The following is a 25717-nucleotide window of genomic DNA, read 5'->3' as shown; positions in this document are numbered from 1 at the left end:
AACTGATACTTGTTACATTATATCACCAATAGTTCGGTGTATTTCTTTATTTCCTGTGCCAATTTTTTGTCATTGTTTTTCATATTTTTAATGTTCCGTATACAGGTTTTTGTTGTGTAAGCTTTTTTGGTGTAATTAGTGAGAATAGTTTTTTTAAACTGTATTTTCTTGATTATGCTATTACAGTTGTCCTGACTCTCCCCCCTTACCCCCCTCCACCCAGCACCCCCACTCCCTCAGGCGGCCCCCCACCATTGTTCATGTCATGGCTCCTGTGTGTAAGTGCTCTGGCTGCTCCATTTCCTGGACTGCACTTGACATCCCCGTGGCTAGAGAATAATTCTTAAAAAAAAAAATATTTATTTACTTTTAGAGAGAGGGGAAAGGAAGGACAAAGAGAGGGAGAGAAACAGACGTGTGAGGGAATCATCGATGAGTTGCCTTCGCGTGCGCCCCAGCCGGGCATCTGGCCCGCACCCCAGGCCTGTGCCCTGACCAGGAACTGAACCAGCGACCTTTCCCTTTGCAGGGCCGTGCCCAACCCCTGAGCCGCACGGTCAGGGCCATGAGAATGATTCCGTAAGGAGACGGTTGCACTTTCTTGTCTTTATGTGGTCTGGTTGCTGGTGTGCATTAGAACTTTCCGGTTTTCCGGCCATTTGCGGTATGTTGAGACAGGGCAGGGAGAGGCCCTGGCGTTCGTTTAACACGGGGGGTATGCTGTTTCTCTTCTGTCCTTCCTGAGAGCCCTGCGATCAGGGCAGAGCCTGCTGGACAGGAGGAAACAGAACGTGAGAGCTGAAGTCCCCTTCCAGGCCATGCAGCCGCTGACGCAGGCCCCCGCTGGCACACGGGAACCGCCGCTGCCCCGCCGCCTGCCCGCGGCGCTGCAGAGGTCTTCAGGTCACGGGCAGTGTGGCTGCCTTGTTGTGTTCGAGGACATTAGAGGACAGTGAACGCTTTTTTGAAGCTGGGTGTGTGAAGAAGGCTTGGGTGTACATGTGCACGCACACAGAGTCAAACCAGAAGCGTAGCAACAGAAAGCGGTGTGAAAGGGGGACGCCCAGAGAAAACGGTGATAGAACCGACCAGGGCATCAGTGATATTATGCTCCTCAAGGAAGGAGGGAGAAGAAAGATACTTGGGAAATTAGTGGCTCAAAGATGTCAAGCCCCGGCTGCTGTGGCCCAGTGGACTGAGCGCCGGCCTGCGAGCCAAGTGTCGCTGGTTCGATTCCCAGTCAGGGCACATGACTAGGTTGCACGTCAGGTCCCCAGTTGGGGGCACGAGTGAGAGGCAACCACACAGTGATGTCTCTCTCCCTCTCTTTCTCCTTTCCCCTCTCTCTAAAAATAAACAAACAAATAAATAGATTATTTAAAAAAAAAAAAGATGTCAAGATTATGTGAAACCTCTAAACCCACTGATCCGAGAAGCTCAACCAGTGGCCTTGTGCCATGTGTAAGAAAGCTCTGTGTACAAGAAACTCTACCAAGAGATGTCATCAGATTGGTCAAGACCAGTGATAAAGAGAAAAGCTTCAAAGCATTCAGAGAAAAAGACGTAAGCACAGAGCAGCAAGGATAAGCACCAGCATTTTGCTTGTGGGAACAAGTGCCACTAGATGACAAGACCTGCCAGCCTCAATCCAGCAAGGATATTTTCCTAAGACAAAGGCAAAGTAAAGACAGTGTCAGATACACAGAAGGTAGAAATTCGTCCCTGCAGACCGTGCTACAAAAGCGAAGTCCCGGCAGCTGTGGCGGCGGCAGATCGAAGGAGATAAGAGTCTGGATTTCCTGCCCCAGAAGAGCAGTTTTTGGGTAAACATGATGTTTTCCTTTATTATATGTCTTATTAAAAGGTGATTGGTTGTTTAAATAAAAAATAAAGGTGCATTTTGAATTTTATAACGTGCACAGCTAAAATGTGTAACCACGAAGTACGAAGTGGGAGGGAAGGAGTGGAAACACCCTGCTGCAGGGTCTGAAGCTGCGCGGGAAGGGTGTGCTGGGTGGGAGGCACGGTGTGCTGAGGGAGAACTGTGCACGGTAACCCCCACACCCCGGAAACAGCTCAGCAAGCAGGGACGGCCAGTGAGGGAACGAAGGAAATAAAACGGACCAGTCGTGCAAAGAGTTCGTCCGGAGGAGCACAGAGAAAGCAGGAAGGGGCAGGCAGAGCCAGTTGGCAGACTCGGCCTCTGTCTCAGCGGACCCCAGTGGCCTGCCACCCAGCGAGGGCAGGGGCTGCCAGCGCAGTCGCACCGGAGGGCAAGCCTGTGCTGCCTCCTAGGAGCCTGCCCGGCCCCGAGGGCGCGAGGCTAACAGCAGTGGGAGGAGAGAGAGGTTCCGTGCGAATTCTAGCTGAACGTACAGTGGGGGTGTCATCGTCAGAAAGGGGTACGGAATGAAGACGATTATTTCATGATGACGGCATTCATGTATCAAAAGAACATGGTAATAAACACCTATTAAAGACATGAAGCAAAAACTTATAGGAAGGAGTAATAGTCAGAATCACAATTATATTCAGATATAGCTATATCCCCTTTTCATTAATTGATAGAACCAGTAGAAAGGAAAAACCAAGATTATGGAAGAGTTTAATAACACTCTTAAACAACTTGCCCTAATTTGAATTTCTTAGATCACGTTTTTTTTCAAGTATGCTGGGAACATTTATTAAGAGACCCATATCCAATGCCATAAAAGTCTCTGTGCCTTTAGAAGGGTTCATGTCATACAAGATACGTTCTCTGACAAGGATGAAATTAAATGGGAAATCGGTGATAAACCGATCTGGAAAATCCCTCAAAGATTTGATAACTAACATACTTCACAATAATGCGTAGGTCAGAGAAGTTAAGGGGAAGTTTGAAAGTACGTTGAATGGAGTAAAAATGGAAAAAAGTCATTTCAAAGTGTTTATAGCACTATAATGCATGTTTTAGAAAAGAAAAAAAGGTGTCAAATTAGTTTGCACCTTAAGAAACTAGGAAATGGAGAGCAAATAAATCCCAGAGTAAGAAGATGGGAAATAAAAAAAGGTGAGAGGAGAAATCAGTGAAACAGAAAACTGAGAAAATATAGGAAATCAGTGAGAAGATCAATATAATTGATAAGCAAAAATAATAAAGGAGAAGACGCCAATTACCCAAATCAGAAACGAGACAGATGCCGTCAGCACATGGTCTCGGCCATTAAAGGGAGAATTAGTGCACATTACGAGCTTCGTTCTCCCAGTAAATTCAGCAATTTAGAGAAATGGAAAAATTCCTTGACTGGTGAGAACCCCCGAATCCCTCTCAGACACCATGGGAATGCTACAGACATTCTCATAAGTAAAACTGGGGGCCAGAAGGGCTTCACTGTCAGTCCCACCAGATATTTAAGGAAGAAATAACACCAATTCTACACAGACCTTTTCAGAAAATTGAAAATGGGGGAGCATTTCCTAACTTGTTGAGGCCAGTGTTACCCTGATACCAAAACCAGACAGACATCATGTGGAAACTGCAGACCTATCCCTCCTGAACACAGATGCATTCATTGTAAACAAAATTGTAGCCAGCCCAGCACAACTATGCCTTTTGAAACAAACCAATGTAATCTATCATATTCACATACTAGAAACGACATGGTCATCACAACTTATGCAGAATAAGCATCTGACAAAATTCAGTGTTCATTCTGTATAAAAATCAGCCAGTTAGGCATGAAAGGGAAATTCCTCATCCTGAGAAAGGGCCCATGAAAGCCCTACAGGTGACCTCACACGTAACTGAGAGACTGAATGCTTTTCCCCTGGGATCAGGAGCAGGGTACGGCTGTCCCCTCTCCGTACTCGTGTGCAACATTGCTCTGGTGAGTTTTAACCAATAAAGAACACTCAGGTTAGGCCCTGGCTGCTGTGGCTCAGTGCATTGAGCGTCGGCCTGCGAGCCACGTGTCGCTGGTTCGATTCCCAGTCAGAGCACATGACTCGGTTGCACGTCAGGTCCCCAGTTGGGGGCGCGAGTGAGAGGCAACCACACAGTGATGTTTCTCTCCCTCTCTTTCTCCTTTCCCCTCTCTCTAAAAATAAATAAAGAAACAAACAAACATATGTAATTAAAAAAAGAACACTCAGTTTAGAAAGAAAAAAGGAAGACTATTAATAGGTGATATGGTGTCTATGTAGACATTCGGATGGAGTTTATTATACAAAAGCTATTAGAACCAGTAAGTGAGTTTCGCAAGGTTTCAGGATACAAGGTCAGTATCTACAAAGCTTCTGTATGCTGGCAATGAGAAATGAAGTGGACTGATGAGCCAATGCCAGTTAAGGACAGTGGCGTCAGAGCGATGAAATACTCGGGTGTGTGGGCCTGCAAATGGGAAACCACGAACCGCTGCTGAGAAAAGTTAGGAGTCCCACGCTTATCGGAGAGGTGGACGCGGTCCATGGCTGGGAGGACAGCGTTGTCAGATGTCACTTCTCCCCACGCTGATCTGTGGATTCAGCACAGCCCTGGTCACACACCCAGCAGACCTTTGTGGGAGGAATTGACCAGCTGACCTACGATTCAGACGGGATTGACAAGACAGCGTGGAAGGAAAACCCGACCAGAGGCCTGAGCACTTGGCTCCAGGACTGTCTGAGCGCTGTTGTCACCGAGCCCATGCGGCATCAGCACAAAGACAGAGCAGAGTCCAGGCACACGAGGTCTGTCCGGAAGAAGATGGGACGCGAGCGGTGTGCACCACCTCGGTGTGACCTGGCAGCCAAGGCGAAGGGACTGGGGTGCACATGCGTGAACAGTGACGCCATCACAAGTGCCACACTTGCTCCTGTTGTTTGTGCGTTCTGTGCTGTTCTGGAAGGGTTCAGGGCAGGTAGGAGATGTGCTGGTCTGAAACGGCCACTGTGGGTCCCCCGAAAGCTCAGCGCAGTGTCCCGGCGCTGGGAACACCAGCCGGAGACCCAGGTGTCTGTTCTGCCTGCTCGCTGCTGTATCTCAGGCGTGGGGAGAATGGCAGCTGCCCATCTCAGAGGCACTGGATTGTCATTGGAGTGTATTCTTCACCTTTGATTCTGGATGTTATAAATTTTATAAAGAGTATAGCCATCATTTTGAAAATCAGTTTTGAATTTTAGTGTTTTACCTTTAAGAAGTAGGAGATACTGGCCAAGTATGGCCTCGAGGACACATGAAGTCTCTTTCTCTAAACCTGTTCTTAGGTGATTTTTCCTGTGGTTTTCTAAAAGCATGCAGATATGCCAGACGGAGGAAAGGGGGCGGGAGCCTGCCGCCCGCCCTCCAGCTTCTTTCCCACGCGGAGTTGCTCCCGAAAACATCTCCGACGTGGCCATTAAAAACCCCAGGACTTGGCGCTGCTGCCAGGGGCCCTGCAGGCTCGCCCGCGGTGGGACGCGCCTTCGCCGCTGCTGTGTGCGGCGGCGCCGTGGCGAGTAACTGAGTTTGCATCGTATCTGTGAATTGCTTGGCAGAGCGCTTGGCACATGAGGGCTCCGTAAATGCTAACTGTTACTTTTCGGGTTTTAATGTGGCTTAAGTTCAATGAGATTATGCACATAAAATGTTAAGTCGCGTATCTGGTCTTTACTGAGTGCTCAGTAAGGCCAGTGGGTCTAATTTAAATACTCAGGTGCCAACCCGTCTAAGGAGACTGTGTCTTCGGGTGTGTGCACATGTTACATCTTCAGTGCATTTATTTTAGGGCAGGAGGAGAAGTGAACTTCTATATTGGCCTTTACCAATGGGGACATGTCACGGAGTTGCACAACATGTAATAATTACTTTCTGATTTCATGTGTGAGGCCGCTCTCTTCAAGTTTACGCTTATTTTCACTGTTGAAGCGTGTAGCTCTGGGATGGGTGTTTCTTGGACAAGGCCTGCTGGTACCTGACCTTCTTCTGTGTTACCCTCTGCAGGTTTGTGGAACCTGGCTTCCCTCTTCTCCAACCTTTGTTTGTTCGTCTTGATGCCCTTTGCCTTCTTCTTCCTGGAATCAGAAGGTTTCGCTGGACTGAAAAAGGTGAGTGAACCGTGCATTGGAATTAAATTAGTTAAATGGAGGAGTAAACATCATTCATGCTGAACTATAAAAAATTGGCTTAAACAACCATTTGACTGGAATGTAAAAGTTTAATTAAGAACTATATCTTGTTAACATGATTAATTAATAGCATTAACAGTCATATTAGTAATACTGCTTGTTGAATGACTGCCTGTCCACAGGGTAAGAGTCGCCTTTGACCTTTGAGCATGTCTGCAGGCTGTGCAGATGTGGTGCGCTGTGGCTGGGCAGAGGGGCACCCCTGAGCGCGTGTGCGTGCTGTGTAGACTGCACCCCTGAGGCAGCAGCTGTTGCCCTTCCTCAGGCTGTCCTGCATCCTGGTGCGAACTTCTAGAATATGTCTGGATGTACGTTATCTCCCCTGCAGTGTTTCAGGGCTGTAGCGTGTCACACCCTCGGACGTTGCACCGTCAGGCAGCCGGGTCCCCAAGGGCTGCCAGCTCCTGCGGGAGGGAGGCGGGAGGTAAAAGTGGACCAAACAGAGACTTTGTGAGAGCAGCTCAATTAACCAGGCTTCCTAAGTGGTCATGACTCATTTGTCCTCCATGGGGCATTTCTGAGTGAAAGGAAGAGTGTTTCTGTTTATAGTTTGTGGAGCTCTTTGCTATAAATTTGTGGTATGTAATGCAAAGATTTAAGTAGCTCATACTTCTTGGGTGACTTTTAAACTTGATCAAATGAATCCTAGTGTTACAGTTTATTTATAGGCACAATATACTTCTTAACTTTTAGTTCTGTTCATATTGTGATATATGGAGCGGAAGTGTGCCTATGTATCTTATTATGGACAGTCCTGTAATGCCAGTTACAGAAATCTGGCACGGGAAGTTCTACACTGTTGTGCACTTTTCTTCCACGTAGCCTTCTGTGGGTTCTTAGGAGTGGGATAGTTTCGCCTCACATTTTGACAACTCTGATTTCAAGTCTGAAGTGCTGCAGTTGTAGACCTGCCCGTGCACTGCAGGGAGCCGGGAGGAGACCCCGGGGTCCACTTCTGTCCTCGCCAGCAACCTGCAGCGCACAACCAGGAGTAGGTTCCGTGTTCAGGAAATAAATGTCCGCGATCCGAAGGGACGGCTGTGTCTGGCGGTCACACCCAGCATCGAGAAAACTGGCTTTTACATATTGGAGTTGTATTTTTATTACGATGTATTGGGTTGGCCAAAAAGTTTGTTTGTTTCTTTTCCATAAGCGGCTCTCATACCGCTCAGTTGTCTTTAACTTCATTTGAAACAATGTTGTTAGATTGTGTGTGACAGCAGTCGGATCTGCTGCATTAAAAAAAAACTTAACAAAATCGGCGAATTTTTATGCAGCCATTTTAATATTGAAGATGGAAGAAAAAAACGCTATATTTTCGGTGTATTATGCTGTATTATTTCAAGAAAGGTAAAAACGCAACTGAAATGCTAGAAAAGATTTGTGCTGTGTGTAGAGGAGGTGCTGTGACGATCGAACGTGTCAGAAGTGGTCTGCGAAGTTTCGTGCTGGAGATTTCTCGCTGGATGATGCTCCGCGGTCGGGTAGACCCATTGAAGTTGACAGCGATCAGATCTAGATGTTAATTGAGAACAATCCATGTTCTGCCACGCAGGAGACAGCCGACATACTCGAAGTATCCAAATCAATCAAGTTATTGCTGAACACAAATAGTATGTCTTATTTTATGGAAAAAATTAAATGAACTTTTTGACCAACCCAATATGTTGCACACTTACAATTGTATAGAAGTCTTTCTGAATTTTTTACTTGTAGTCTCTACGCAACTAAAAGAATTTTCTTTTTAAGCACATCTTTCACTCTGTAGTGTCATCAGAATCCCTCTGGGCCCCCAGCTCCGTAGGGGCCTGCCAGGGGGATGGACGTGGGGAACGAATCGCTCCAGGGCACTGTCCCCGCCGCCGCCTGACTCATCCACAAACCGCCCAGAGTTTAGAGAGAGGGCAGAGGCAGCGCTGAGGCCGGCTGCCAGCCCTCTGCCGTGGGTGCCCGTGAAAACCAAGTTAAAGGGCTTGGTCCTCGCTGCTGTTCGGGGCGGAGGGCGGTGAGGTTGTGGCCTGGAGGCTGTGGAGAGAGTGAGTGCTAGGGGCGAGGCCCTGGGAGGGAGAGGGGGCTGTGCAGGTGGGGCCAGGCTGCCGGGCTGCTCCGCCCCACCGCCGGGTCCTCTCTGCAAGGCGGCGCGGCAGGGGTCTTTCCCTGGCTGCCTCACTTAGCGACTCCAGCGAGAGGAGGTGATTCGCAGCCCAGGACTTAGCTCAGTAGCCGTCAGCTGTCATTGCCGTTTTCCTCCAACTGGGTGCCTCTGGCGAGGGAGTACTCCATTGTAGGAGGTGCCCGTGTTGTACGGGGCCCCCCGGGAGCCCCTGAGTGCAGTGAGCTCTTAGTTACTGACTCTCTCAGGCCATCTCAGGACTCAGAGGATGGGTCCCATTTTGGAGTCGCATAGACGGAAGTAGAGTCCGACCTGCCTGAGGACCAGTGAGCTCTAGACCTTATTAAGGCAGTTTGGGAAGCTGTGAAACTCGGGGTCCTGACGTGCTCTTTTAAAGCGCTCCTGTTTTCCTCGGGTTTAAATCAGCTGCATGGACGTCGTGAGGGCTGTTAGCGTTGTCCAGTTGCATGTGGGTGTGCGCGGTACATGTGCCTCTGAGCCTCCCAGGCCGGCCTGTCTGCGGTGAGGTCGTAGGTGTGGCTGGGGCGGCCTCTGAGTGGCGTTACACCTGCAGCCCCTCACACAGCGCCCTAGGCTGCGTCACGGTCGCGGGCCCTGCAGCATCACCGAGGCACTCACGTCCCGCAGAGCTGGCTGGCGCGTCCACGCAGCCCTGGGTGTTCCTTTGACGCCCTTTGCTCCCTGGTGACGTCTGACACACGGGTCCCCAGTGGTACGACGGGAGCTTAGGAAACACCTCTAATTGGTGGATCAGCACAGTGATTTGAGTAATGGCAAACTTGTAACACGGCTGAGTTCAAGTCCCTTTATATTCCCCAGCCACCCTCCTGGTGCTGGTTTACTGTGTCTGCGTCTGGTGGGAGTCCGTAAGTGGCATATGGCCCCCCATCCTCCCATGGATTCCCCTGGGCAATCGATTTTAAAGCTGCCCCTTGCCTATTGTGCTGAGAGGCGGAAATTGGCCACTAGCCACGGGCGGATGCAGAGCTTGAATTGAAAATCAAATTAAGCAGAATTCTCTACTTAGTTTTTAATTAAACCACTATGTTAATTCAAACAGGACATTTTAGGCCTGGGGGGCTGACTGTGTCCTTTTAAGGGCCTTAAATAGCCTTTCTTCTTTCTCCCTACTGTGCGCGTGTTTCTGTTTTGGTGGGCCGTCTCCTTGCTGTTCCTGCTCCTTGTAATTCTCAAGGGTGGGAGAACGGAGGTGGTTTTGATAAAGCATTTTCTTTTTCTTTAGTGAGAAGGTCACTTTTGTCTTGGAACTCTAACTAATTGCTAGAAGTGAAATGTTGATCAGCTTCAGATTATTTACCTGTCACGTGTATTGTAGCGAGCATTACGTATGTTCACGTGTGTTTGAACCTGACCCCACACCTACATCTTCATGTTTCAACTCTGATGAAAGGGCGCATCTGCCGGTTTTTGTTTGTTTCGTGGTTAGAGACGCTTCCTCCGCAGCTCCATCTCGGTCACTGAGACGTGAGCCAGAGCCGCGTGGCGCTCTGCCCGCTGCACTGCAGACAGGCCCCTGCGTCGTTGGGGGGCGTCCCGAGGTGGTTTCCGATCGCAGAAGGAGCCCTGATGGTTGCCCCTCAGCAGGGGCTTGAGTAGGAGTTAGGAATGGGATTGTTTTCCGTTGTACTTTAACATCTTATTTTGAATTAAAATGTTATGAGGAAAAAATTCAACAACAGAATGACTCTGGAAAAAAACCTCATCTATGATAGATGAGTTCAAAACCAGAGGTGTTTCTGGGAGGAACTTTGCCCTGGCCCTCCCCTGAGTGCCGTCTGTGGTCTGAAGCCGTAGCATCAAATGGAACCTAAGTGACAGCGACATCCTGACCAATTACCCAGCCCTCCAGACGTCCGCAAACGTCCAGGGCAGAGCACGCGCTCCTTGGGATTAAGAGGTTAACTCCCGAAACTTCAAACGGAGTGCTTGATAATAAAAGCAAAAAGTACAGAATTCGAGGTGACTTCCTTTCTTAATTAATTGGGCCGACCAGGTGGAGTGAAGAGCTGGGCCGGTGCTGGAAGGCCTATAAAGCCGAGCGCCATGACAGCACCGCGCACGGGGAGCAGAGATCGCTTTAATATGTCTCTATCCTGTGTCACAGTTTGAAATTGTCCTGGTTTATGTCCCTTTTGGCAAACTTACATAAAAGTGACCTTGTACTGTATTTTATGGCCAGACGGCTTCTCCCGCAGTGGCTAATTTGTATCAGGCCTCCCCCTTAAAGAGACGCAGACGCGAGTAGGAAGCCCAGCGCGGTCGCGGGGAGCTTTCATTGCGTTCTTTCATTATTTTTGCTCGTTTTTGCCACTGATCATCCATAAATTGTTGGAAATGAGTGATTAAGGAAGTGCTGCTTAGTGTTAGTGGCACAAGCGCATATTTGGCTTGGTTTCTGGGGGTGAGAGGAAGTCCCGTACGCAGAGGAAAAGCCCTGCTGGGCGGCCTCCGAGGAACTTCGCCCAGGGTCGCGTTTTGATCTTGGAGTTTATTACAGAAATGGACTCACATCTCACTGACCGTCGTTATGTGTTAATTTGATTTTCCCAACACCTCCAAGAAAAAATCATTCAGTAATTTATTAATAGAATTCCCTAACCCTCCCCCGACTGGGCAGACTGGTTTTTATCCCCAGAGAAGCAACATGGGCAAGAATGAATATTTTCGGAAGACTCGATCCTGGCGGTGGTGTTGCCCCCGGGGCTGGTTGTTCCTCGCGTGGAATGCCCGGTGGCGACAGTAAACCGAGCTCTGCCGACGTGGAAGCTGGCCGCGTGCACCTCAGAGAAGGACGTAGAGGAAAAGAGGATAGTTACTTCATTGAAAAATTATTTCAGTTTATAAAGGTTTTAAACAAAAATCATCCACTTCACGGACTGACACTGATTTTGTCGCTGCCGGAGGGAATGAAGGATAGCTTCCCTAACAGCTCTGTGTTTTTCTAAACGGCAGCTGTGTTTTCACGTCACCCCATCCCCTGCACTTTGAGTTGGATTGTTACATAGCACTTCTGTCCTCTTGCGTTGTCAGGGCGGGCGCTCCCTGCGTCAGGCTGGCATGTCGCCTGACGTGCGCCATCGTGGAGTGGTGGCAGCCCAGCGCGTGTCGGCTCTGCGGGCTTGGACTGAAACCCCGACTCTTCTCCTTCCTGACCTGGGGCTTGGGCGCCGTCCCAGGGGCCACGATCACTGCCCTGTCTGCCGGCAGAGCGCCCACGACGCGGGAGGAGCAGCCGTGACTGTGAGGTGCTCCGACGTGGGGCTGGGTGGAAGTCGGTGCCGAAACACCAGGAAGACTGGTGTGGGACTGGCTTTTATGATAGTAAAGCAATAGAAGAAACTCTGGTAGCGTGGACGTCGCGGCTTTATTGATTTACTTTGTATCTTGCACCAGTATGGGCTGTAAAAATAGGTATTATGTTTAATAGGTAACTAAACTTCAAACTTTATTTTATATGATGATTAAATTGCTAACAAATGTCTCATAATCCTGTGCTCTTTGTTAAATGAGGAAAAGTTTTGGTAGGGAGGAAATAAAAAATCACCAGGTTTAGATTTTAAAGTAATTGTAGTTTTCATTAAACTGGCCCTAATACTTCCAATATTCATGAAAAAATTTTATGAGATAGTCATTGTTGATTAGAGTCTCTTTTCTAGAACTTTTTTTTGGGAGGGATTGAAAACTATCCACCCTTGGTTAGAAGGAACTTTATTTGAAAGTAAAATTAAATGTCAGACTTAAGTCTAACTAGAGAGCTTTTTACATGATTATGATGCAGACCACAGAGCTGTAGGACCAGGGCTCACCCAAGAGGCTGGAGTTTAGATTGTTAAAATCTTATATTTATTTGGCTTTTAAACTCATATTTATTTGTCTATAAATTCATTTACTCATCATGTCACCATGTTAGCCTTCTGATCTCTGTGACATCTTTGCTGATACGTGGCTTAAACTTGGTCTGTCACTTTGCAGCTCGTTTATTTGGCCCGTTCGTACCAATGTCCCCGACTGCTCCGTCTCTCCCCGTTGGGCGGGCTGGCCCTTTATCTGGACTGTCATAGCGGCTCAGTTGTTTGTTGGTTTGGGGGCTTCTTCTCCGGACGCGGAGGCTCTGTGGTGCCTGCTTGAGTCAGCTCTGACTCCGTCCCCAGGGACGGGTCCCATCTTCTCTTCTGGCCTCTGCGCTGCAGCTTGGAGCTGTTTGGCCTCTCAGGGCCTTACCGTTGTTTTAAGAGGAGCTTTTCCAGTCCAGGGGACAGAGATTCCTTCTTGAGATCCCAGGATGAGTCTTTCCTGACCGCCTGTGCCCCGGCACCCGTCACGCGTGGTTCTCGTCTGCCGGTCTGGGCTGACGTTCCTGTGTATCTTGACTTCTGTCGTTTTGTAATTAATATTTTTACTTTAATTGAAACAATTTTAGAGGAAGCCAGTTAACCCCACATTGTGTTTTATATCACTCTAAATTACCTGTCAACATTTGTGCTGCATTATTGTATAATTATAATGAGTGTGTATGTGTATTTTATGTCCTTGCTCTAATTCAGCCTACGTGCAGGAAAATTATCCGAGACTTGGGAGTGAGCTGAGGAGAGCCTGGCTCTGGGGTCCTGCGTGTGAGGGTACAGCCCGAGCGGCCCGGTCTGTGGACTTGGTGGGTGTATGTGCCCTTGGGGCGAGGGTCGCCTGTAGGAAGCCCAGAGCGGTACAGTGGGCTTGTCGGCCGAGGTGGGGTCGGCTTCCGCCCTGGAGGGGGGCGGCCCTGCACACTCTGCAGTCTTACAGCTCTCAGCGCACGGAGTTTAGCGTTTCCAGTTGTAAGTATATCTGGATTCTTCCGTTTCTCCTTCGCTGTGGTTTTAACAAAAGCTGGAACGATGTGGAGGTGACTGGAGCACGTGAGGGACGGAAGGAACCAGGTGCCTGGGGCGACCGCCCGGCAGACGGCAGACCATCTGCTTGGGGAGGGAGGCGGGAAGGGGGTCCTGGCCTCTGAGGGTCTGGTCAGCGCTCACAAGTGCTCTGCGGGTGGGAGCCACCGAGGCACCCCGCCCAGACATACACCCACTGTCACGAGAGCAGGTGACAGAAGGACCCGCAGGACAGAGGTCTCAACATCAAGACAAGGGGGTCTCCGAAGGTGACTGGACGTGTGGGGAAAGCCAGCGCTGCGAGGGCCGCAGATGCAGTGAACTCAGAGCTGGTAGACGAGGAGGAGAGTTCAGGGGGGCTTGAAAGCGTTCGCTCCAGCTTCTGAACGGTTCTTGGCAGGAGGGATTAGGAATCGCACCCCCAGTGGTGCCAGAAGTGAACGTTCTACTGAGTCATTCTGATGAAAAGAAAATCGGGCGCAGACAGTTTCCAGGACAGTCCTACCAGACCTCAAAGAACAGGTAACTCCGATTTTATCCCGGTTGTCCAGAGACTCGGGGTGGAACACTCACAGTTCTGTTTATGGGACTGGTATCATCTTGATACTGAATGCAGACAGAGAGTACAAGCAAGGAGCACTGCAGGCTCTTCTTCAGGGGTGCTTGTGCCCCTGAAGCTGTTATGCTACATCCAGCCACGTGTACACAAGTTCACCACCAAAACATGTTTCACATGTGCCCGTCGGTTTAACATTAGAAAAGCCTTTGACTGGAATTCATTTTAGAGTAAATGAGAATAAAATAAAGTGAGCACCTCCAAACAGGCACGGAACACATTCAATAAAGTCGGTAACCATTTGTGATTAAAAAGGAGCTAAGAACTAATGGGAATATTCTTAACCTGATAAGGATGTCTACCCTGAGCCTACAAATGACATTGTTCTTAATGGTAAAACTTTACAAGTATTTACTTTAAAATTTGGAAGCCAACTTAAATGTTTTTATGTCTAATAATAAATACTACTGTAGTTGGGTTCTTTACCAGAACAGTTAGAGAGGAAAAGGAAAAATTGAAAGAAACAAACAAAAAAGTCATTGTAATAGGTGATATTGTCTATTGAAAAATCCTGTAGAACCTAAAGATAAATTGTTAATTCAAATAAGAAAACTTAGCAAGGAAGGTGGGTATAGGATTAATATAGAAAGTCAATAATAACAGCAGCAAACAGAAAATCTAATAAAGAATGCCTTTTATAAGAGCAAGACAGCCAAGGTATGTTCAAATAAATCCAACAAATGGTATGTAAAACATCTATGGAAATAATCTATGGAAACACAGAATCTTATTGAAAGATTTTTAAAAAATGTTTTATTTATTTGTTTTTAGAGAAGGGGAAGGGAGGGAGAAAGAGAGGAAGAGAAACATCACTGTGTGGTTGTCTCTCGTGCACCCCGAACCGGGGACCCCAACTGGGGACCTGGCCTGCGACCCAGACATGTGTCCTGACTGGGAATTGACTGGTGACCTTTTGGTTCACAGGCTGGTGCTCAATCCACTGACCTAAATAAATCGATAGATATTTCTATGTTTATGAATATCTTTATATGGTGAGAATATCAGTTCTCAAGTTATTGTTTAGAATCAGTGCAATTCTAGTAAAAGTCCCAAGAGGTTACCTCATGAAATGTGACAAGCAGACTGGAGTTCTTAGGGACGAGCGGGAAGTCATGGCGGCCAAAGCCATTTGGAAGAGCCTGCACAGCGCTAGGTCTTTTCTCAAATACTGAGCACGGGGCAGAGGACGTGAACAGGCGTAGCTCCGGGGCAGGTGTACAGATGGCTTGTAGGCCCACGAAAAGACCTCGGCACCTCTAGTCGTTAGGAAGCGCAAATCAGAACCACTCGGAAATACCCCTTCACACCTGTCAGAATGGCTGCAAACAAACAAGCAGAAAATAGCAGATGTTGGTGAGGATGTGGAGAAACCAGAACTCTTGTACGCTGTTGGTGAGGATGTAAAGCAGAAACAGCCTGGTGGTTGCTCAGAAATTAAAAATAGAATTCCTGTATGATCCAGCAGTTCCACTCTGGCTGTGTGCCCAAAGGAACTGAGAGCCAGGACTTCACGGATACGCATACACCCATTTCGTGGCAGCGTGATTAACAGTGGCCGGAAGGTGGAAACAGCGCAAGTACCCACCCGGGTGTTGTACATCAGTAGGTAAACAGAGTGGTGTGCACACACCATGGGCTCCTGTTCGTTCTGAAAAAGGAAGGCTGTTCTAACACGTGCTATAGCATGGGTGAGCCCCGAGGCCATGGCAGTGAGTGAAATGTCAGCCCGAACCAGACAGACGCTGGGAGGTTCCGTTCCGCGTGGCCCCTAGAGGATTCGGAGTCCACAGAGGCAGAGAGTAGACACTGGGGGCCGGGGCGTAGGGGTGGTGCTCAGTGGGGACAGAGCTCCAGCGGGGAAGGTGGAGAGCTCTGGGGACGGTGGCTGCGGCAGCCGCACGGCAGTGCCACTGAGCATTGGCTGGGGGCGACATTCACGTCGTGTGTTTCCCACAATAAAAAGTATATGCATGGTGAGCACAGCAGTTCAAGTTGGTGGTCACCTTCGGGCAGGCTGGTGTGAAGGCTGTGGTTGGGGGGCCACCTGGGCCACAGTGTTCCTCCAAGTACGGTGGCGGGCCCACGGGCGTTTTCTGAACAGTTCCTTTCATGATTTAAAAATAGAAATAAAAAAATGGTGATTTATTTCTTGGTGTTGGGTTCACATCACCCAAACAGAGGCTGCGTGTGCAGCCACATGCTAGCGCACAGAGCCGCGGCGGAGGACCGTGAAACACGTGTGCATGCACACCTGCCCACCGGGGTGGCTGTGGCCATGCTCGGGAGGGGGCCGGGGGCCGGGGGCGGGGGGCAGCCCGGACGGCTGTGCGCTGCGTGTGCGCGGTTCCCCGTGCGTTTTGTGTTAAGTGCCCCTCGGCCACATAAGCAGTGCGACACCGTCACCTAAATTCTCGTGTGGCATCACTTTACACCCTGTCCTGCACCTTAGTGTCGCGTCCACTTGGCTGGAGCAGTGCCTCATGGGAGCGCCTGCTGGGGCTGCACAGGGCGGACACTGGCCGTGGCTGCGGCCTTCTCCTGGGTTCCAGTGTCTCGCAGGACCGAGCCTCCGGCCCTGGGGCGGCCCCGCGGTTGTGGGAAACTCACGTGCTAGCGGGAGAGCTTTCGGGCGTCCTGTTCGCCTTCCTCACTAAGATGGCAGGTTTGTCTGAAGCGAGTCGGAAGCATGTCCCCCTCCCTGTTCCAGGCCGGTCTGTCTTTGGTGCCTTCCTCTGCCACGTGGGGAGGCGGGCCGTGCAGGCGGCCGCGGGCAGACCCGAGGTGCAGGTGCGTTCCCGCAGCCATTGCGCACTGGCCTCTCTGCCGTGAGCTCCCGTCTTCCTTATTTCTCCCTGAAGCTGCCTCTCGGGGGATGGCGGAGGTTCCCTGGCAGAGAGAGCAGCCCCAGGCCTCCTCACAGGCGAGTCACCCTCTCCTCTTCTCCGTGACGCCCCGGCAGGGAAGGCCCGCACCTGCTGGCTCCGTCATCCCCACGTGATGCCGTGGACTGAGCAAGGGTCCCTCTCAGAGTTATTTTTTCCATGGACTTTTTTATCTTTTAAATAGTATTTTATTGATTATGCTGTTACAGTTGTCCCGATTTCCCTGCTTTGCCTCCCTCCACCCCGCATCCCCCACTCCCTCAGGGGGTCCCACCACTGTTCGTGTCCATGGGTCATGCGTCTAAGGTCTCTGGCTGCTCCGTGTCCTGTACTGGCCTTCACATCCCCATGGCTGTTCTGTAACCACCTGTTTGTACTTCCTGGTCCCCTCTCCACTCCACCCCTCCGCCCCACGCCCTCCCCTCTGGCAGCTGTCACAACGCTCTCTGCAGCCATGATCCTGTCTCTGTTCTTGTTTGCTTGGTTCGTTTTTCAGAATCAATTGTTAATAGATAAGTATTTATTGCCATTTTATTGTTCATAGTTTTTATCTGCTTTTTCTGTAAATAAACCCCTTTTAACGTTTCATATAATAATGGCTTGATGATGATGAGCTCCTTTAGCTTCACCTTGTCTGGGAAGCACTTCATCTGCCCTTCATTCTAAGTGAGAGCTTTGCTGGGTAGAGTCATCCTGGCTGTAGGTCCTTGCTTTTCATCACTTTGAATATTTCCTGCCAGTTCCTTCCTGCCTGCAGTTTCTTTAGAGAAATCAGCTTAACTTCTTTTGTCTTCCTTAAGATTCTCTCTTTATCTTTCACCTTTGGCATTTTAATGATGATGTGTCTCAGTGTGGTCCTCTTTGGGTCTAGCTTGTTCGGGACTCTCTGTGCCTCCTGGACTTGTAGGTCTATTTCCTTCGCCAATTTAGGGAAGTTTTCCTTCATTATTTTTTCAAGTAGATTTCCAATTTCTTGCTCTTTCTCTTCTGCCTCTGGCACCGCAATGATGTGAATGTTGGACCTCTTGAAGTTGTCCCAGTTGCTGCTTATACTGACCTCGTTTTTTTGGATTCCTTTTTCACCTTGTTCTGATTAGTTGTTTTTTTCTTCCTTATCTTCCAAATAATTGATTTGATTCTAAGCTTCATCCACTCTACTGTTTCCTCATAAATTGTTCTTTATTTCAATTAGTGTATCCTTCATTTCTTTCTGGATCTTTTTTACGCTGCTGAGACCCTCACTAAATTCCTTGAGCATCCTTATCACCAGTGTTCTGAACTCTGCATCTGATAGGTTGCTTATCTCCATTTCATTTAGTTCTTTTTCTAGAGTTTTGATCTGTTCTTTCACTTGGGCCACGTTTCTTTGCCTCCTCATTTTGGCAGCCTCCTTGGGTTTGTTTCTGTGTATTAGTAGAGCTGCTTTGACTCCATATCCTGGTAGTGTGGCCTAATGCGGTAGGTGTCCTGTAGGGCCCAGTGGCCCAGCCTCCCCTATCACCCAGGCTGGGTACTCGAGGTGCAACCTTCGTGTGGGCTGCGTACACCCTCCTTTTAGTTGAGCCTTGGTTGCTGTTGGCAGATCACTGGGAGGGATATACCCAGGCCAGTCAGCTGCAAGGACTGGCTGTGACCACTGACCACCAACCTCCGCCCTCCGTGGAGGATCAGCTGAGCAGGGGCAGGGTGCTGGTGCTCCTACATGGTCTGTAGCTGTCCACTGGGTGCACTGGCCCTGGGGTTTCCCGGGTGGTGCAGCCAAGGTCAGCCCCGACCTGTGTTCTGCCCGGGGCCACCCTGACTGAGCTATAAAGCAATCTGAGGTGGCTGCTACTTGTGCTGGGCTTGGAGATTCCCAGGAGAAGCTAAGCTGTGAATCGAGGCTGGCTGCTGCCAGTGCCGGGCCTGGGCTCCCTGAGGCCAGCTGTTGCTTATTTAATAGGATTTAGGAGGTTGTGTAGCAGGAGCCAAGACCAGCTGTTCCCATGGAAAAGAAGTTTGGGTGGGCCCATAATTTGGGTGGGGCGGAGTCTCTGGGATCTCCAAGAGGGTCAAACAGTGTGAGCCAGGTTGATGGAGTCTCAGATGTGGCACCAGCCTGCTGGCTCGGGGGGGGGGGGGGGCGGTTAGGGAAGGGACCATGGCCTCTGCTCGCCTTGATGCCAGACCCTTCGGTCCCTCCCTGTGTGCCGCTGGGCCCTTCAAGCTGCTTCCCCGGTGCTGGAGCTCAGAGGGAGCGAGTCTGAGCAGGTGAGTCCCTGTGTGGGGTCCTGAAGAGGAACAGCCTGGGGCTCCGGCAGCTCCTTCCACCGACGCAGTCCCCACTGGTTTTTGCAGCCAGAGGTTGTGGGGACGTATCTTCCCAGCACTGCACCCTGGGCCGGGTCCTGGTGTGGGGCTGGGCCCCCGCCCTCCCGAGGGATCCCTCCCTAGTGTTTATCCCCCTGCCGTGGGTGAGGGACCAGCCCGTTCTGCGTCTGCACCCCTCCTGCAGTCTGGATGGGTGTGGTTTCTTTAATTCTGTAGGTGTCAGACTTCCATTCCGTTCCGTTTCTCAGGGTTCTGAGTGACGGCTGTTCTGTATTCTAGGTGGAATGTTGATGGGGTCGTGCGAGGAGGCGGCCGTGTCTGCCTAGGCTGCCATCTTGACCGAAGGTCTCCATCAGATTTAGAATTAATGTTTCAAATTTTTGATATAAAGTCCCAGAACTCTTTTTACAACTCAGTTCTTTCATTTACATGTTGGAAACTTGCTGTATTGATTTATTTACTCGCAGTCTTGAGGATTTTTGTTTCGCTAATATCATGAGAAACTTACGACGTGAATTTGAATACCATGCACATCGTATCAGTTCAATGAACTAGAGGTGTTAATGTTTTTATTTTAACTTAGCCTAAAGTACTTTCTGCCGCATTAATAACTTGAGTGCCTCATAGTTTTTTCTATCTTGTATCGACTACAGTAAATGATTATATATCTAATACCTGTAGAAAACATTAAGATCATTTCACTCTAGAATTTCACAGAGCTTTCTGTAAAGCTGTTTTCTGTGACTTGGGACCAAAACCCTTTGTGCCCTGCTCCTGCAGCTGCTTTGAGAGCAGAGAGGGAAATAGCTGCCTCTCTGGGATGCTTGTGTGAAGGTTCTCGCGGCTGAGAGTCGTTCGTACCTGTCTCTATTTCTGTCCTTTGTCAGTGCTTCTATCCATCTTCCCGTGACTGCGTGTCTGTCCGCTGCAGTCTGGCTGTCATGCTGAGCAAACCTCGTCTTCATGTTACCAAGAGACCCTTTTTGTTCAGTGGAAACAATGGCTGGATATTTATTTTAAGTGTTCTGTGAATGCAGAAATTTTTCCCAGGCTTTCCCGATGGGTGGAGACACAGTATATAGAGTCATGTTTGCATGCTTTCCCAGAGGTCAAGATGTCCAGGCGAAATCTTGTGTAAATGTTCATCACCATAGAAACATATCAGCTTATTGTTGGAGCTTCGTAAGTACATTGTATTTTTTACTTTATTGACGTTCGGTACAGAGCAATTAAATGTGTGATTGACCAGCACAAAATTTTCAAGAAGCAATTATATCTATTTTAGTGATTTAACTTTGCACGTTCAGTCCTTACTAGCTTATTTAATCTAGTTTAAACTGTTACAAGGTTGAGATAGTTGTAATTTAAAATAATGTCCGTATGAAACTAGTGTGATTAATTGTATTGCTTTTTTTTCTTAAAAACTACATGATATTCCGCTGGCAGAAAGTTCTTTGTTCCGATGGTGCTTTCTGCCAGCACCCTGAGTGCTTGCCGCACTGATGTTGATAAAAAAGACGGCGTTTCATCACCGTAACTTAGGTTTATGGTTTCGGGTTGGCCTTCACACTGGGCATGAAAACGTGACTGAGTTCACGGGACCCTCGGCACGCGTGACAGCCGGCGCGTCTCGGCTCTGCGCTGGAGCGCAGGTGTGGGCACAGCACGGGCCTCCCAGCGCTGAGGCCTGGCCTGCAGGAGCCGCTGCTCGCTGGGAGGACCGCGGGAGCCCTCTTCACCCGGATGGACGGCGTCTGGCCGCTCTGCCGTGCGCAGGGTACGTTAGCGAGCTGCGCTGACATCTGGCCGTCTCCGATCTCAGCGCATGTCAGAGTGGAGTAGGTAGGGACCTTCCCCTGGGGGCCCCCGTGCTCCCGATTCTGACTCTTAATGGAAAAATGAGCAGGAGGCGTAGTGTTCTGCTTACACGCTATCCTGCTGGTGGTTAATGGTGGTGATAAAACCTCTCACAACGCTCTTCGTTACAGTGCAGACGGAATCGCATCCCAAAGTTCCAAAACCTCACACATTTCACGTCACGAAGCCTGTGTCCTGTAGGGAAAGCTGCCGCTCACCGCCGGTGTGTGTGTGGGCCTGACCGGGCAGGGGACGCTGCGCTAACGGGTGCAGCCTGATCACTGGAGCCCTGGCGCCCCGCTGCTCTCCCCAGAGGGCGGGAGGTCAGAGGCCGTCCGCTGCCTCTGAGGGGCGAGCCCGCGTTCGTCTGTTAGCTCAGCTGAAGCTCCTACAGAGGACGTGGCACCGATGGCAAGGGGAGCTGATTCTGTCTCACTTGCTCACAACGAGAGAGTAAAACTAGCAAACGGATAGCGTAATTGTCCTGGTCCCCTAGTGGGTCCTGTCGGAATGACAGTGACCGCTCACTGTCCACTCCCTGCACTTGTCCACCCCCCAGGGGCAGTCGCGGCAGTAGTGTGGGCGGCCGCTCTGTGGCAGCCTTTGCTAGAAATGTGATGTTGCTAATTCACTTTCTAATGTAGACCTATGGCTGATGGCACGTGGCATAGCTGGCATTAGAAGGTGCCACAGCTTAGGTCAGAAACACCAGTGCTGTGCTGCGTGAGCCCCACGCCTCCGAGCCTTCCAAGGTCAAGGCCAAGGCCAAGGCCACCACTGGAGTCTCTGCACTGAGCCCAGGCCTCCTGCTGAGCACGCGTGTCACCAGCAAACTCGTTTTGCAAAGGGGGAGACTGAGGCACAGCAAGGCTCAGTCCCTGCCCAGTGCGGTCTGGTGGGGGGCGGGGGCCGGAGGGACCAGGGTCTGCACCCGGCTCCCTGTCTTATAAACGGAACCAGCTGTTTTCAAAGCTCATTCTTGTAGGTGCAGTATCCTAGAGGTTAATTCTTTCAGAAAAGAATGAAGATTTAGAATAAGAGTTTATCCTATTACTTTAAGTCATACACATCCACTCTCGTAAGTTTGGAAAATACAAGAAAGCACAAACTATACAAGAAACATAGTTCCTCATGGCCGTAGTCCAGCGACAGGACAGCCCCTTTTGGCTGGCCCCGTGGGGCTTGCCGTTCCACTGCCACCAGGTCACCCTTCCTGCTTCCAGGCCGCTGCCCCTTCACGGCTCAGTCCCCAGACCGGGCTCAGCGGCCCTTCCCTCTCCCGCCTGCTTGAGAGCGCACTGCTGGGTTCTGGGGGCCCTCTCTCAGCCCTGCCCCCGTGGGCCTGCGTGTCCTCCAGGCCACCTCATCTGCGTCCCACCCTCGGCAGCCACGCCGCCCGGCCTGCAGGGGCTCCGAGACGCATGGCGCCTGCAAGCGGGCCGGCCGGCCAGGTGCTGCTGTGGAGCAGGCGCCGGGTCAGTGGCGGGGGCCTCGCGATTCGCAGCAGGGCGGGCGTGGGCGTGTGCACGCCTGGTCCCGTCAGTGCCCCGGAGCCCAGCCTGTGGGGCCACGCGGCCTGGGGCTGCTCCCACAGCAGGGGGGGCTGTCCCAGCGGAGGAGCCCCCAGCTTAGGAAACCCACATTACTTAAAAAGGGCTGCAGGCAGCCCGTGGCCCTTTGCTCCTCAGGCAACATTATCTTTGTCCTGCTAGACAGTACACAGACCTGCCCCTGCTCCATAGAGACACTGTCTCTCTCCCACGGCTGTGTGCCGCACGGACGTCCTTGGTGAGACATCCTGCCTCTGCTTGTGAGCGGTGCAGAAGCGGGGGACCCTGGGGCCTGGCCCCAACACAGGCCCGCCTTTGACGGAAAGCGGACTTGACTGCCACGGAATGTGTCTTAACAAAGTATCAAGGAAGTGCGTAAGTCTTAGGGAGACTAATCCTTCCACACCGACCACCACCAGCTTAACACGAGGCCGACAGGTCCCGTTAGCAGAATCGCTCAGCGCAGTGACTGTAACGCACCGTCGCTCCACCTCGGCTGGGGCAGCGGGTCTCAGTCCCACGTGCTGCGGCTCGGCTCCCCCGTCCACGCTGCTGTGCGGTGCGGCTCCCGCGTCACAGCACCCACGGCCGGGCGCCGAGCGCCCTGGGAGCCCTGAGGACGGGGCGGGGCGGGCGGGGTGTGCGCGCACCACACCACAGCACCCACTTTTCCACCTGTTCCACGCGTGGACTTTCCACACCACACTGAACGTGTAGGAGGATTGGCGCTTAGAGGGAAGGAGGGAAAAGGAATCCCTGTTCAAAGGTGGCGCGCTGGTTGGCCCCTGCGTTGGTGGGTGCCGTGGAGCTCTGAGTTCTTCCGAGAAGTGGGCGTGTGTGTTGTGACTGTTGACACTTGGTCTCCCTGGAGAAACAGCTGCTGGGACGTAAAACGCAAGCCTCGCCCGTCCTGGCTCAGCGCCTCTCGCGCCGGGGGCGCTGCCTGTCCTGCTCAGGGCGGCCGTGCTGCAGCCGCGCCCGCCAGGGAGGCCACGTCAACGCGGGGCCGTCGTCTGGGGCGAGGGGTGCCACTCACCCCAGTCTCAGGACCCGCCCCGTCCTCTGCTGGCACGAGGGGCGGGCTGCTGCGAGCTGCGTGCGGCCCCGGGAGGTGTGCGCAGGGCAGCGCCGGCGTGTGTGCTGCGGGTCTTACTGTAACTCAGGTCCGTGCGTTCTTTTTAACGTGGAGGATGGTGTGGTTTAGAAAGAGACGGGGGTGCACTGGCAGTTTTGTTTCTTGCGTTAGACGTCGCAGGTCAGTGCATGGAGCGCCAGTGTGAGTCTCCAAGGCCAGGAGCAGTCCGTCATTTGGTGACGTCAGGACCTAAGGGGGCTGCGGCTTTTGCCTGTCCAGTAGGTTTCAGGTTTACAAGTCTGGCCTCTAGTGTGGCCCTGAGGCTAGACTTGCTTTTTATTTAAAACAGATTGTGCATCTGTCCCAGCCCCGTGTGCTGAGGAGCAGTCCCTCCCTGAGGGGCGTGCTGTCGCTGGTGGGCACGCTGTCCTCAGCCTGGCGGGCCGGGCGCAGGCAGAGGCCTTCCTTGGCTGCGCACCAGAGGGCGCCGGCGGCCCGGCAGCGCCCCCGTCTGTTTGCTGTGCGCCCCCGTCAGCCTCCTGTCCCTTGATTAGAACCACAGATGAAAGGTGATTGATCTGCTTCCGTGGTGGAACGTGCTGGGAAAGTAATTAATTGTTCAGGACGGCTCTGTTCTGCAAAATGTTTTTACAAAGGACTTTTTTTTTTGTACTTTCTTCAAAGCTAATGGCATTTTACATGATTTTGGAAAGTTGGTCTAAACATTACCGACTGTAAACACTTAGTGTTTTCTGTCCTGCTGATAAATATAAATTTCCTCCCCTTCCCAGGGAATTTTATGCTTTCTATCTATAGACAGAAACTAATTACTCATCAGCTGCATTAAAATATTGAAATCCCACCTCTGTTTTCCAGGGGATCCGAGCCCGAGTCCTGGAGACGCTGGTCATGCTCCTGCTCCTGGCGCTGCTGACCCTGGGGATGGTGTGGGTCGCCTCGGCGCTCATCAACCGCGACGCGGCCAGCATGGAGTCTCTGTACGGTGCGCTGGACTGCCCCCCCTCCCCCCGCCCCCGTAGGGCAGCCGAGCCGCCCTGTGCAGCGTTGGCCCTCCTGAGTCCCCAGAGCTCGGAGGCCGCGGAGCCATCGCAGGGCCGCAGGGGCGCGTGCGCTCCCAGCTGCTCCGCGCTCGTTGTGGTCGTGAAGGGCTTTCTGCCCTTCAGAGTCCAGGCAGGCTTCCCCCTCCAGACAGGTTTGCAAAGGGGCCCTTTCCTGCTCTTCTGCGTGAGACCTTGTCACTCTGCCGCGGAGAAGCTCTGTCGCTTAGTGGGTTCACACGGGTCACGACGGTGTCACCGTACATTAATTCGTGGTGGGCCCCGCTCTTAACGTGCAGTGTCGTGGGTTCATGGAGGTGTCCTTGCGTTTCTTACAGATCTCTGGGAGTTCTACCTGCCCTATTTGTATTCCTGTATATCCCTGATGGGGTGCTTGCTACTTCTCTGTAAGTGTTTTTCTGACGAAATATTGATCGGATAATAGAGTTATTCTTAGTTCCAGAAAATTGTGGCAAATTTTCTGATGACGTCTGTTAACAGCTTGAAGAATTTTAAAAAGTAGAGCCTTAAATTTTTTATATTCAAGATACATTTTGATAGACTGAAACATTGAAATAATAAGACATTTGTGTTGTTCTCTAAGAAAAGCCTCTTCCACAGGGTTGTGGGGTAGGACGTGGGAGGAGGGGGGGTGTGCATGCATGGTGCACACTTGTGCACACACATACATGCACAGACATGCACACAGATAAGACACAGAAACACACAGCTACAGTGACACACTGACACACACACAGACATGCACACACACACGCCCTGCCATTACAACACTGGCCTCCACCTTTGAATGGTAGTGATAGAAAATCGTGTATGATGAATCTGTGGTCTTTATTTGACAGTTTACTTAGTTTTACTTCAGACATCACAACATATCTCAGGGATATTATAAACAGATAAATGTCATTAAAAGGATTTAAGATTATAGTTGTCACTTTTAGATATTCATGCGTGCTTCTCGGTTCCATTAGTACTTGAAATTTAATCTTTTCTTTAGTTGGTTTTCTTTAACTTCTTTTAAGTGAAATACCACGATAGTTCAGCTGCTAGAGCCTCGCGTGCGCATGGCCTCAGCCTTTAGCCGTCATCTGTCCTTGGTCAAGTGCAGGAAGGCATCCCTGCAGCCCCTCACCGAGGGTGTCGAAGAGCTTTCCCAGGGACGCTGGGAGCCTGATGCGGAGACAGAACCCCCTTACAACCACACC

At 50.8% G+C, this 25717-nt stretch overlaps 1 protein-coding gene across 2 annotated transcripts in view; it reads left to right on the top strand.

Annotated features, from left to right (window-relative positions):
* The window catches only part of LMBR1 (limb development membrane protein 1), a 76832-nt gene that overhangs the window by 24602 nt on the left and 26513 nt on the right, over positions 1-25717 (top strand). For both annotated transcript variants that reach the window (XM_090287733.1, XM_090287732.1), the window contains exons 5-7: positions 5939-6042; positions 24313-24439; positions 24833-24901. In XM_090287733.1, the coding sequence (XP_090143859.1) occupies positions 5939-6042; positions 24313-24439; positions 24833-24901 (300 nt within the window). The remainder of the gene's footprint in view (positions 1-5938; positions 6043-24312; positions 24440-24832; positions 24902-25717) is intronic.

Source organism: Furipterus horrens, unplaced genomic scaffold (assembly GCF_987537825.1).
Source record: "Furipterus horrens unplaced genomic scaffold, mFurHor1.1.pri manual_scaffold_9, whole genome shotgun sequence".
In the NCBI taxonomy this organism is placed as follows: Eukaryota; Metazoa; Chordata; class Mammalia; order Chiroptera; family Furipteridae; genus Furipterus; species Furipterus horrens.
This window is presented reverse-complemented; position numbering and strand designations above follow the sequence as displayed.